Source organism: Salvelinus sp. IW2-2015, unplaced genomic scaffold (assembly GCF_002910315.2).
Source record: "Salvelinus sp. IW2-2015 unplaced genomic scaffold, ASM291031v2 Un_scaffold930, whole genome shotgun sequence".
Classification (NCBI taxonomy): Eukaryota; Metazoa; Chordata; class Actinopteri; order Salmoniformes; family Salmonidae; genus Salvelinus; species Salvelinus sp. IW2-2015.
In genome coordinates, this window is record NW_019942653.1 from 37,863 (window position 1) to 52,703 (window position 14,841).

Sequence of the window (14,841 nt, forward strand, 5' to 3'; positions counted from 1 at the left end):
TTCCTGTCTTGAAGGAAATCACGCACAGAACGAGCAGTATGGCTGGTGGCATTGTCATGCTGGAGGGTCATGTCAGGATGAGTCTGCAGGAAGGGTACCACATGAGGGAGGAGGATGTCTTCCCTGTTACGCACAGCGTTGAGATTGCCTGCAATGACAACGAGCTCAGTCCGATGATGCTGTGACACACCGCCCCAGACCCTCCACCTCCTAATCGATCCTGCTCCAGAGTACAGGCCTCGGTGTAACGCTCATTCCTTTGACAATAATTGCGAATCCGATCATCACACCTGGTGAGACAAAACTGCGATTCATCAGTGAAGAGCACTTTTTGCCAGTCCTGTCTGGTCCAGCGACGGTGGGTTTGTGCCCATAGGCGACGTTGTTTCCGGTGATGTCTGGTGAGGACCTGCCTTACAACAGGCTTGCAAGCCCTCATTCCAGCCTCTCAGCCTATTGCGGACAGTCTGAGCACTGATGGAGGGATTTTGCGCTCCTGGTATAACTTAGGCAGTTGTTGTTGCCATCCTGTACCTGTCCTGCAGGTGTGATGTTCGGATGTACCGATCCTGTGCAGGTGTTGTTACACGCGGTCTGCCACTGCGAGGACGATCAGCTGTCCGTCCTGTCTCCCAGTAGCGCTGTCTTAGGCGTCTCACAGTACGGACATCGCAATTTATTGCCCTTGCCACATCTGCAGTTCTCATGCCTCCTTGCAGCATGCCAAAGGCACGTTCACGCAGATGAGCAGGGACCCTGGGCATCTTTCTTTTGGTGTTTTTCAGAGTCAAGTAGAAAGGCCTCTTTAGTGTTCTAAGTTATCATAACTGTCACCTTAATTGCCTACCGTCTGGAAGCTGTTAGTGTCTTAACGACCGTTCCACAGGTGCATGTTCATAAATTGTTTATGGTTCATTGAATGGGAAACAATGTTTAAACCCTTTACAATGAAGATCTGTGAAGTTGTTTCGATTTTTACAAATTATCTTTGAAAGACAGGTTCCTGAAAAAGGGACCATTTTTTTGTTGGTGAGTTTAGGTAGCGCACATGATTATTTCTCTCTCTCTCTCTCTCTACCTCTCTCTCTCTCTCTCTCTACCTCTCTCTCTCTCTCTCTCTCTCTCTCTCTACCTCTCTTCTATCTCTTCTCCTCACTCCTCTCTCTGCTCTCTCTACCTCTCTCTCTTTTCCCCTCTCTCTCCCTCTCTTTTTCTTCTCTCTATCTCTCTCTACCTCTCTCTCTATCTCTTTCTCCCTCACTCCCTCTCTCTAGCTCTCTCTACCTCTCCTCTCTCTATCACCCATACTCCCTATCTCTATATCTCTCTATTTCTCCCTCCCTGCAGCTGGTATAATCTGTGACAGGTTTCAGACCTGCATGTGAGTGTACCGAAAAAATCAAGGACAGGACTTGAAAATGCTTTTTCTTTCCACTTCTCTCAACCTGTCTGATGAAAGAGGTTAAACTAGGACAGAGAGGTTATGTGTTCCTGTATGCTCTCAGAAATCTCTGACACCATCTGTGAACTCCATGGCAGATCTATTTAAAAGCTCACCTGCGCTGCCCACCCACATTGAACTGCACGTTTATAAATAAAGGCATAAACAGCTAGTGCCATAGTAATGCACCACATAAGGGCACGGGTGTCATTGGAGACACATAATGAACACAGCACCAGAGGATGTAAAAAACAAACAAGTTTTATACTTCTTCATTATACCATTAAACTCACACAGTGATGCTTCATGAAGGAGCGCCCTGGGTTTTAATAGGTCTCTGTTAAAGTCCAGTAATTACTGAAATGAGCTACCAGTATAAGAGGAAGTCTTTCACACATTAACCCTCATCAGGGTCTGTCTGAACTCATAAAGCAACGTCAACCTGTCTGTCGTCGGTCGGTCGGTCGGTCGGTCGGTCGGTCGGTCTGTCTGTCTGTCTGTCTGTCTGTCTGTCTGTCTGTCTGTCTGTCTGTCTGTCTGTCTGTCTTGTCTGTCTGTCTGTCTGTCTGTCTGTCTGTCTGTCTGTCTGTCTGTCTGTCTGTCTGTTCTGTCTGTCATTCTGTCTGTCTATAGCCAATCTAGCAGGGAATCGAAGGGATATTTGACGCTATGGATCGATGTCTTTGCCCCTCATTAAACCTCAGTTCAGTTACTCTGACAGAGAGAGAGAAATGAGCGGGCTATACGTAAGTGGAGATCTTGGTGGTCTCTCTCTCTCTCTGTAAGGCTATATGTAATTAATAATTTGAAAAATACTAATGCACACACACACACACACACACACACACACACACACACACACACACACACACACACACACACACACACACACACACACACACACACACACACACCACACACACACACACACACACACACACACACACTCTGTTAGCCCAAATCTGATGTTGCATGTTCAGTCTCCTCCACATGACCTTTGCCCATACCTGCCTGGCCTGGACATTACAGTGCACCAGCCAGCGGTGGAATAACTAAGGAAGGTCATGTGTTGTATGTATCAACACTCGATGACGCCCTGGTCACTGCGAGAGTCACAACAGACTTCTATACTGAAACATGACAAACATTTTTCTTTTCAGACACTAGAGAAACGTTGATCTTAGGACAGGTTATTGTACGGTTATCCACTTCCTGAGGCCTTTCTCTCTCTCTCTCTCTTTCACTCTGTCTGTCTCTCTCTCTCTCTGTCTGAAGCCTTCTCCCTCCCCATCTCTCTCTCTCTCCTTCTCCGTATTATTGGTTAAGACACAGACAGACCTGGCCTTTCTTCACAGTGGGTGGTGAGGTTTCTCTGTCTATAATAGGCAGGTGCACTACTCTGAATAATACAAGTGTGTAGGCAGGACTTTTAGCAGCTATTCTTAAAACAGCTCCAATGGTGCTTGAAGATTCTGCACAAGAATAAAACTATATCATGTTTTGTGTGCAGTGATGGAAAGTTTATGCCAGTGTTGATGTGGTTTCATGTTGGTATAGTTTGGCTCATATATATTAAGTAGTATTTCCAATGTAATCATACATGTGCTTTTCTCCATACATCATTTTCTTTTATATATTGTCCAGGGATGCTGAACTGGTCCTGAACTCATTCAATTGAGCGCTGAAAAATAAGACAAAGGTGCTTCGTGACGCGCTCCAATCACGACTGCTTATTGTTGCTTGGCAACGATCATACAACCATTGTATCGGGAGCCTAATGCCACGCTTCTTCCTCAGAATGAATCATAGTGTACCTCTTGAGGATACATGTTCATAAAGAGATTGAAGCTTCACAATATAGCTGTGATAATGAAAGGGTTTGTAGATACCAACAGATCCCTGGTGGGTGTATGACTCTGTTCCACTATAAAGGTCCTACTGTTAGAAAAGCATTTCAATGTTCATAACTTCATACACAACTGACACATATAATACTGGTTATTGTACAATTACTAAGACAGTAACAGGAGTGACAGAAACTGAAACACAATCAACATGTTCTGTCCTATTGTATAAATGTAATGCATGGACTATCATGTCATTCTAGAATGTACTGCATGGACTATCATGTCATTCTAGAATGGACTGCGTGACTATTCATGTCAGTCTTAGAATGTACGCTTGGACTATCATGTCATTCTAGAATGTTACTGCCTGGACTATCATGTCATTCTAGAATGTACTGCTGGACTATCATGTCATTCTAGAATGTACTGCATGGGGACTATCATGTCATTCTAGAGAATGTCCTGTGGCGGACTATCATTCGCTTCTTGAAGTACTGTCGTGGACTTCGTGTCATTCTAGAATGTACTGCAGTGGACTTATCATGGACATTCTAGAATGTACTGCTTGGACTATTCATGTCATTCTAGAATGTACTGCATTGTACTATCATGTCATTTAAGAATGTACTGGCATGTACTATCATGTCATTTAGATGTACTGCATGTACTATCACGTCATTCTAGAATGTACTGCTGGACTATCTTGTCATTCTAGAATGTCCTGTGTGGACTATCATGCCGTTCTTAGAACGTACTGTGTGGACTCTCGTGTCATTCTAGAATGTACTGCATTGGACTATCATGTCATTCTAGAATGTACTGCATTGGATATCATGCATTTCTAGATGTACTGCATGTACTATACTGTCTCAAGAATGTACTGCATATGTACTATCACTGTTCATTCTAGAATGTACTTGTGTGGACTATCATGCCGTTCTAGAACGTACTGTGTGACTCTGTGTCGTCTAGAATGTACTGCATGGACTATCATGTCATTCTAGAATGTTTGCATGGACTATCATGCCATTCATAGAGAACGTACTGTGTGGACTATCATGTCATTCTAGAATGGACTGCATGGACTATCATTGTTCGTTCTAGAATGACTGCATGGACTATCATGTCATTCTAGAATGTACTGCATGGACTATTCATGTCATTCAGAATTACTCATGGACTATCATGTCATTCTAGAATGTACTGCATGGACTATCATGTCATGTCTAGAATGTATGCATGGACTATCATGTCATTCTAGAATGTATTGCATGGACTATCATGTCATTCATGAGAATGTACTGTGTGGACTATCATATGTCGTTCTAGAATGTACTGCATGGACTATCATGTCATTCTAGAATTGTATTGCATTGGACTATCATGTCATTCTAGAATGTATTGCATGTACTATCACGTCATTCTAGAATGTACTGTGTGACTATCATGCCGTTCTAGAACGTACTGTGTGGACTCTTGTGTCATTCTAGAATGTACTGCATGGACTATCATGTCATTCTAGAATGTACTGCATGGACTATCATGCCATTCTAGAACGTACTGTGTGGACTATCATGTCATTCTAGAATGTACTGCATGGACTATCATGTCGTTCTAGAATGTACTGCATGGACTATCATGTCATTCTAGAATGTACTGCATGGACTATCATGTCATTCAAGAATTTACTGCATGGACTATCATGTCATTCTAGAATGTACTGCATGGACTATCATGCATCTAGGTATGCATGGACTATCATGTCATTCTAGAATGTATTGCATGGACTATCATGTCATTTAGAATGTACTGTGTGGACTATCATGTCGTTCTAGAATGTACTGCATGGACTATCAGTCATTCTAGAATGTACTGCATGGACTATCATGTCATTCAAGAATTTACTGCATGGACTATCATGTCATTCTAGAATGTACTGCATGGACTATCATGCATTCTAGAATGTATTGCATGGACTATCATGTCATTCTAGAATGTATTGCAATGGACTATCATGTCATTAAAAATTACTGTGTGGACTATCATGTCATTTTAAAATTACTGCATGTACCATCATTTCATTCTAGAATGTACTGCTGGGCTATCATGCCATTCTAGAACGTACTGCATGGACTATCATTTCTTCTAGAATGTACTGCATAGACTATCATTTCATTCTAGAATGTACTGCATGGACTATCATGTCATTCTAGAATGTACTGCATGGACTATCATGTCATTCTAGAATGTACTGCATGGACTATCATGTCATTCTAGAAACGTTACTGTGTGGACTATCATGTCATTCTAGAATGTACTGCATGGACTATCATGTCGTTCTAGAATGTACTGCATGGACTATCATGTCATTCTAAGAATGTACTGCATGGACTATCATGTCATTCAAATAATTTACTGCATGGACTATCATGTCATTCTAGAATGTACTGCATGGACTATCATGTCATTCTAGAATGTATTGCATGGACTATCATGTCATTCTAGAATGTATTGCATGGACTATCTGTCATTATAGAATGTACTGTGTGGACTTATCATTGTCATTCTAGAATGTACTGCATGGACTATCATGTCATTCTAGAATGTACTGCATGACTATCATGTCATTCAAGAATTTACTGCATGGACTTCATGTCATTCTAGAATGTACTGCATGGACTATCATGTCATTCTAGAATGTATTGCATGGACTATCATGTCATTCTAGAATGTATTGCATGGACTATCATGTCATCTATAGAATGTACTGTGTGGACTATCATGTCATTCTAGAATGTACTGCATGGACATCATGTCATTCTAGAATGTACTGCATGGACTATCATGTCATTTCTAAAATATACTGTGTGGACTATCATGTCATTTTAGATGTACTGCAGTGTACCATCATTGTCATTCTAGAATGTACTGCGTGGCTATCATGCCATTCTAGAACGTACTGCATGGACTATCATGTCATTTCTAGAATGTACTGGCTGTCGGCTATCATTTCATTCTAGAATGTACTGCATGACTATCATGTCATTCTAGAATGTACTGCATGGACTATCATGTTGTTTCTAAATGTACTGCATTGACTATCATGTCATTCTAGAATGTACTGCAGGACTATCATGTCATTCTAGAATGTATACTGCATGGGACTATCATGTCTTTAGAATGTACTGCTGGCCTATCATGTTCATTCTAGAATGTACTGCATGGACTATCATTCATTCTAGAATGTACTGCATGGACTATCATGTCATTCTAGAATGTACTGTGTGGACTATCATGTCTTCTAGATGTACTGCATGGACTATCATGTCGTTCTAAAATGTTACTGCATGGACTATCATGTCATTCTAGAATGTACTGCTGGCTATCATTTCATTCTAGAATGTATGCATGGCTATCATTCATTCTAAAATGTACTGCATGGACTATCATGTCATTAGAATGTACTGTGTGGACTATCATGTCGTTCTAGAATGTACTGCGTGGACTATCATGTCATTCTAGAATGTACTGTGTGGACTATCATGTCATTCTAGAATGTTTACTTCGTGGACTATCATGTCATTCTAGAATGTACTGCATGGACTATCATGTGTTCTAGAAATGTACTGCATGGACTATCATGTCATTCTAGAATGTACGTGCATGGACTATCATGTCATTCAAGAATTTACTCATGGACTATCATTCATTCTAGAATGTACTGCATGGACTATCATGTCATTCTAGAATGTATTGCATGGACTATCATGTCATTCTAGAATGTATGCATGGACTATCATGTCATTATAGAATGTACTGTGTGGACTATCATGTCATTCTAGAATGTACTGCATGGACTAATCATGTCATTCTAGAATGTACTGCATGGACTATCATGTCATTCTTAAATATACTGTGTGGACTATCATGTCATTTTGAATGTACTGCATGTACCATCAATTGTCATTCTAGAATGTACTGCGTGGGCTATCATGCCATTCTAGAACGTACTGCATGGACTATCATGTCATTCTAGAAATGTACTGCGTGGCCATCATTTTCATTCTAGAATGTACTGCATAGACTATCATGTCATTCTAGAAATGTACTGCACGTGGACTATCATGTTGCTTCTAAAATGTACTGCATGAACTATCATGTCATTCTAGAATGTACTGCATGGACTATCATGTCATTCTAGAATGTACTGCATGGACTATCATGTCATATCTAGAATGTACTGCGTGGCTATCATTTCATTCTAGAATGTTACTGCATGGTAACTATCATTACATTCTAAAATGTACGCATGGACTATCATGTCATTGCTAGAATGTACTGTTGGACTATCATTGTCGTTCTAGAATGTACTGCATGGACTATCATTGTCATTCTAAAATGTACTGCATGGACTATCATGTCATTCTAGAATGTACTGTGTGGCACTATCATGTCTTCTAGAATGTACTGCGTGGCTATCATGTCATTCTAAGAATGTACTGATGTGGACTATATGTCATTCTAGAATGTACTGCGTGGACTATCATGTCATTCTAGAATGTACTGCATGGACTATCATGTTGTTCTAAAATGTACTGCATGGACTATCATGTCGTTCTAGAATGTACTGTGTGGACTATCATGTCATTCTAGAATGCACTGTATGGACTATCATGTCATTCTACTCACTCTCTAGAGCAGAATCATGACTAAAGCAAATTATTTAATCAACATATTTGCTTAAGTTTAACAAAGTTTGCATCTTGAGAAGCTTTCAACATATATTAGCACAAAATATAATACATGCTGTATATCCATGCATTAGATTAAAAAACTTAACAAACATGTTGAAGTAGTACAATTTAAACTGTCATAGCAACCTTTTCCATTTCAATGAGCTAGAAGAGTACAGCTCTAGTGTTTAAGAGGATGCTGAGACGCTATGCAATATACCAAGCACATCCCAAATCGAACCCTATTCCCTAAATAGAGCCCTATGGACCCTGGAAAAAGTAGTGCACTATATAGGGAATAGGTTGCCATTTAAGAAGCATCCACAGTCACCCCTTCAGCACAATCATATGTCACAAAAATCAACATATTAAACATATGATAAACTATTTCCTCATTACAAAACATGAGGAAGTTAATTGAAAATGTTTCCAAGTGGAGTTTGAATATTAAAGTAATATTTCTAAGTGTATTCTACTACGGACTAATTCAGGAAACGCCTGTTGGGACTCCGTCTGTCTCAAACTAAATTGGTTTACTAAAGTGAGCGGGGGTGTGTGTGTGTGTGTGTGTGTGTGTGTGGTGTGTGTGTGTGTGTGTGTGTGTGTGTGTGTGTGTGTGTGTGTGTGTTGTGTGTGTGTGTGTGTGTGTGTGTGTGTGTGTGTGTGGTGTGTGTGTGTGTCTGCAAGATCACTAGGTGAGGCTAATGGCTGAGCTTACTGCCTCTCAAATGTAATGTTTCCGAGGATTTCCAACTGCTTAAACTAACAGAACGTTAATTTAATATCAGCTTTAATATTAAGGCTTCTGATAATTACAATGTTTGTAGTGTGAAATTAACTGGCTTTTTGGCAAGTATGAACTTTAACTGTTGCTCTTGGAAATGACCAGTACAGTATTTACTGAATTTACAGAAAACCAAAGCAAAGAGTAGCTGTATTGACCATGATTTGCATCCATTTTCTGTAATGAAAGTAACATCAACACGTGTAATACGTTTGTATGAATTCCACGAGGTGTCATGACTCTAATGTATCTCCATGATGCATCTTTCTCTCTGCAGAGAGAATATTTGCTTGTTGTGAGTTATGACTTGCAGACAGAACTTGTCCTCATCTCCAAATGGCACCCATAGGCCCTGGTTAAACGTAGTGCACTACCCTAGGCCCTGGTTAAACGTAGTGCACTACCTATAGGCCCTGGTTAAACGTAGTGCACTACCCTATAGGCCCTGGGTTAAACGTAGTGCACTACCCTATAGCCCTGGGTTAATGTAGTGCACTACCCTATGAGCCCTGGTCAACAGTAGTGCACTACAAAGGAACAGGGTGCCATTTGGAACGGATACCTCGACTGTTTATGTGAGAATGTAATCAACAGCCTGGGCCTCAAATGCTTTCTCTTCTTTGTCCTTTGACAAATTCTTCCAATAAGCCAAAGTATTTAAACTCCTGAAGTTCCTCTTCATTCCAACCTGATTTAGTTTTACATAACTTTAAAAAGGGGCAATCAGGATTGAAAAACAACAATATATTTGTTTTAAGTTGGAGAAAAAAAAGGGATGCACCAATTCCGGATTTCCCCTTAACTCTGATTTGTGTAACATGACTTTAAATTGGCCATTCTGATTCTGATTGAATCAGCCTTTCCATTCAGAAGAATTGATCTGTTTGCCTGGGAAGCTGCAATTACTAATGGACGGCCCTACGTTATCCACATTGTCATGTTTTGAATTGGTTTTGATGATCAATTATGGTGTTAAGCTGTGTGTCAAATAAAATACAGTGATTCATATAAAAAGCAACATTACTGATGAAGAATAAGACAAAAGCATTCAATCTTCATGGACTTCATTTTACTCTCCATTTATCTCTTTAACACACACACACACACACACACACACACCACACACACACACACCACACACACACCCACACACACACACACACACACACACACACCACACACACACACACACACACACACACACACACACACACACACACACACACACACACACACACACACACACGTTCAGGTTAATGAGAAGTGTAGGTTTCCTGCTCCTCCCAGTCAACAGTTTGATTGAGGGTTGATAGGTGCTGATATCTCGCTGGAATTAGAGAGGAGGCATTTTTCTCTCCTTTCTCGTTCTCTTTCACTCCCACCGTGTTGTCTGTCTTACATACCTCCTTTTCTACACATTTCTTGTTGGGTTCCTGGCACATTCCTTGGATATTCTTTTGACTGTAAAATAAATAAAAAAAACTACAAATAACAGAAAGCTCTGGAAAAGACCTGGAAGGTGACATGCAACAACTTCAGATTTAGCCAACCCCCCCCCCCCCCCCTCCCTCCCTCAATCAACAACAACGACAGAGGGTCTGTCCAGAGAGTAACTGGGGGTGTTTCTGCAGAAATATTCCAAAATGGTGGAATGAATTTGCTGCACGTCGGAACACAAGAAGCCCATATTCACATGCACTTCTATATAAGACCCCTTACCACCACACAGTAGTTTCCTCAATGCAATGCCTGGTCCAGCATATTGACAACAGTATTTGCCGTTCGTATTAAGATGAAATTGTATGCAATATTTTGTATCATTATGATACTGGGACCATTTACAATTTCAAGCTTTGCTGTGTGGATCTTAATGGATTGAAATGTAGGTCTTCAGTCAAAAATATTGTATTATTTTGTCTGTTGCACCTGTAAACTATAGTTTGCAAAGATTGCAAAGACAAATGCTAGATAAGAATAGGAAAGTAAGGGGTCTTACATGGTCTAGTCTGATGCCACAGGCCTCGAGTGTACCAGAATATTTCACCAACCAACCCTACAGAAGATCATTGTCTAATAGCTCATAGCTAATCATATTATCCCCAGAACACTCATGACAGTAAGGGAAGGGAGTGCACCAAGGTACAGTACTAGGCCCAATCTGTTTCAACATCTGATTGTTTTTTCAGGCATTTTATGTAATATTTTGTCTTTTTGGGGTGTTATTTTTTTATCAACACAAAGAGGAACCTCAAACGGTGTTATGGAAAGGGAGAGTTGATGAACATAGATGTCTGCCATGGAAGATCAAGTCAGAATGAGGATGCTGGAGATGGTGGTGTTGGAGGACACAGACACAGCATGCACAGGGAGGACAACACGGCGTGCACCACACACACTACAGTAGCGACACACAGTCTCAGAGAGAGAGAGAATAAGAGATAGAATAAGAGATAAAAGAGTGTGGTTTTGTTCTCGTATACCCGACCCACTCACCATCCTCCGTTGGAACGTAGATGTTTAGATACAAACAGTCCTCGTTTTGATCCTGTATGTAAGACGCCACTATGTCCAGGCTGAAGGAGAACCATATGGGCATCATAATCTCTGGCACGGCGTTGTGAATATTCTGGGGGCAAACGGGGGCAAAGTGGGTGGCGTTCTTTATCCCCGACCAGGAGGAGGGCGGCTCGGGGGGCAGGAAGCGTTTCTCCCCCACTGGGGAGGCTGCATACGGGACCCCCAAATACTGGTCCACTGGTCCCAGTATCTCACTGGGTAGGGGCACTCTCACCCCCCGGAGTTTCCCATACTGCGTGTTCACAGTGGGGTGGTAGGCCTGGCCTCGGACGGCCACCAAGCACCAGGAAAAAGTTAAGATCCAGAAGGACGCRGTGATGCTGAGGCTGGAGATGGAGCTGGGTATGTGGGCACCATGCCAGTCTCCATGGTCCTGATGCTGAGAGGAGAGGATACGGTTTCTCCTTGGCAAAAACCACATGGTCCGTCTGAGTGAGTCTCAGCAACGACTGCAAGTCACCAACATACACGTYGGGTCTCCTACCCGGCTCACACAGCCTTTCTTTTCCTCTCCCTGTCTTCCCGTTTTCCCCTGTCTTCCCTGTTTTCCCCTGTCTTCCCCAGTCTTCCCCTGTACTCCCCTTTCTCCCCTGTCTTCCCCAGTCTTCCCGTCTTCCCGTCTTCCCTTCGCCCTGTAATCCCGTCTCTCAGCCCAACAGTCCAGCAGCCATAGATCTACTTATCAGTCTGGATAAAGGAGCTGAGCAGATAAAACACAAAAGTACAAAATAAAAAGTTGCGTTATTTCCTTTCTTTACGGTCTTCATTCACTGTCCTCTCCTCCTCTCGTCAGATCTTCCATCCCATACCTGCTGAAGAGAGGGAAGAAAAAAGAAGATAGGAAAATKTATGACAATCTCCAGAGAGACAGACAAACAGTTTGCTTTCATTTATTTTATTCACTGATGTTTTATTGACTGGTAGAGAGGGTCTTTTCTGTCCTGATATAAACCAGAACACATAAACATGACAGTGCACTTACCCTGCTATCAATCTACACAATCAAGGGCTCGCCGAGTCGCTAAAGTGTTGCACAACTTAGTCACAGACAGTTTACTGATATAAAGCCTAGCTATTGAAAGATTAACATGGCAATGAACTACAAAAAAAGGCCTATGTCCCTAACATGTCCCCATCTCACATAACACACAACATACATACCAAAGGAACATTATATAACTGTTTAGAAAAAAGATAAATCACTACAAACCTACACGATCAACAGTTTTTAATGACTTCCAATAACATTAAAAACATCAAAATGTCATGTTTCCCATTGGGTGGAGTTTTTCTACCTCCCCTTTGCTATAGATAAAGACCTGATAAAATGCTTGCTCAGTTACACCTCCCCTGTCCTTAGTCGAAGATAAGAGAGAAAGCGAGAGAGAGAGAGAGAGAAAGGGAGCAAAACCCCCCTCAACCCCCGCTCCTCGACCCCCTCTACCTCCTCAACCTCCTCCTTAAACCCTCTTCCTCTAGGGGTATTCAACCGAGTGAGGAGGGGAGAAGAGAGGTAGGGTGGTTCAACAGGGAGAGGAGGGGGAGGAGAGATAGGTAGGGTCTGTTTAACAGGGAGAGGAGGGGGAGCGAGAGAGGAGAGAGTGTTCAACACAGTGAGGAGGGGAGGAGATGAAGGTAGGCGCGCAGTGGTCTAGGCACTGCATGCGCAGTGCAGCGCGCCACACGAGTCTCTCACGGAGTTCGCAGCCAGGCTGGGCTGGGTTCTGGCGGCCCAGGCTCGTCCAGCCGGCCGCAACCGGCGGAATCCGTAGGGGCGCGCACAATTGGCATAGCGCTCGTCCGGGGAGGGGTTGGCCGGGTAGGAGCGTTGGTGTTTCGGCCGGTAGGATATCTCTTGTCTCACGTATGTAAAAAAAAATAATTATAAAAAATAAATAAAAAAAAAAAGGAATAAATGTATGCACTTCTACTGTAAGTCGCTCTAGATAAGAGCGACGTCTGCTAAATGACTAAATGTAACAATGTATGTTAAATGAGGAGAAGAGGTAGGGTGTCTAACAGAGAGAGGATGGGGGAGAAGAGATGGTAGGGTGTGCAACAGAGTGAGGAGGGGGAAGAGAGGTAGGGTGTTTCAACAGGGAGAGGAGGGGGAGGAGAGAGGTAGCGGTGTTCAACAGGGAGAGGAGGGGGGAGGATAAAGGTAGGGTGTTCAACTGAGTGAGGGAGGGAGGAGAGAGGTTATGGGTGTTCAACAGGGAGAGGAAGGAAGGGGGAGGAGAGAAGAGTAGGGGTTCAACAGAGTGAGTTGGGGGAGGATATGGAGAAAGGAGAGAGGTAGGGTGTTCAACCGAGTGAGGAGGGGGAGGAGAAAGGTAGGGTGTTCAACAGAGTGAGCGAGGGGGGGATGGAGAAGGAGAGGTAGGGTGTTCCACAGAGTGAGGAGGGGGGATGGAGAAAGAGAGAGTAGGGTGTTTTCAACAGAGAGGAGGAGGGGGGATGGAAAGGAGAGAGGTGAGGGTGTTCAACAGAGTGAGGAGGGGGGAGATGAGAAAGGAGGGGTAGGGTGTTCAAAGCAGAGTGAGGAGGGGGGAGGCAGAAGTAGGGTGTTCAACAGAGTGAGCAGGGGGAGGATGGAGAACGGAGATAGGTAGGTGTTCAACAGAGTGAGGAGAGGGGAGGAGAAAGGTAGGGTGTTCAACAGATGAGGGAGGGGGGAAGAGAGGTAGGGTGTTCACAAGTGAGAGGGGGAGGAGAAAGTAGGGTGTTCAACAGAGTGAGGAGGGGGGAGGATGGAGAAAGGAGAGAGGGTAGGGTGTGTTCAACAGAGTGAGGAGGGGAGAAATATACCTTTCCATTGGTTTTTCACTGATCCTGTGGTCGTGTGTGTGAGTGTGTTGTGAGTGTGAGTGTTGAGTGTGTGTTGGTGGTGTGTGTGTGTGTGTGTGTGTGTGTGTTGTGTGTGTGTGTGTGTGTGTGTGTGTGTGTGTGTGTTGGTGTGTGTGTGTGTGTGTGTGTGTGTGTGTGTGTGTGTGTGAATCATGCCTGTGTGTATGGGTCTTCAGAGTGATAACAGCACCTTAAGGGAATGTCCTGATTGCTTTTCCCTGAGTGGTTACGTGGGCCTGACGCCTGCTGGTACATTATAAATCATTTACAGTCATGTTTGGAATGCAATATCTCTAAACTCCTGGATTTACTTCTCTCTCTACTGTTATTGGACAGTGCTCTCTGCCTGCCTATGTAGCTAGCTGCTAGCCACTGAGGCTGAGCTGGGCCAGGGGGGGCTAGGAGGAGGGGGTTGAGGTGGGGTTGAGGAGAAGGGGGGTTGAGGTGGGGGTTGAGGAGGAGGGGTTGAGAGGAAGGGGGTTGAGGTGGGGTTGAGTAGGAAGGGGGTAGGAGGTGTTGAGAGGGGGGATAGGAGGAGGGGTAAGTTGAAAGAGGGGGGTTTTGAGGAGGGGGAGTGAGGAGGGGGTTGAGGGGTAGGAGGGGGTTGAAGGA

At 43.2% G+C, this 14,841-nt stretch overlaps 1 protein-coding gene across 1 annotated transcript in view; it reads right to left on the minus strand.

Moving 5' to 3' along the window:
• The window catches only part of LOC112069201 (neuroligin-3-like), a gene marked incomplete at its 3' end in the record, with an annotated part of 166,256 nt that overhangs the window by 37,224 nt on the left and 114,191 nt on the right, over nt 1–14,841 (minus strand). The window contains exon 2 of the mRNA XM_024136492.1: nt 11,299–12,194. Coding sequence (XP_023992260.1) covers nt 11,299–11,803 — 505 coding nt within the window. The remainder of the gene's footprint in view (nt 1–11,298; nt 12,195–14,841) is intronic.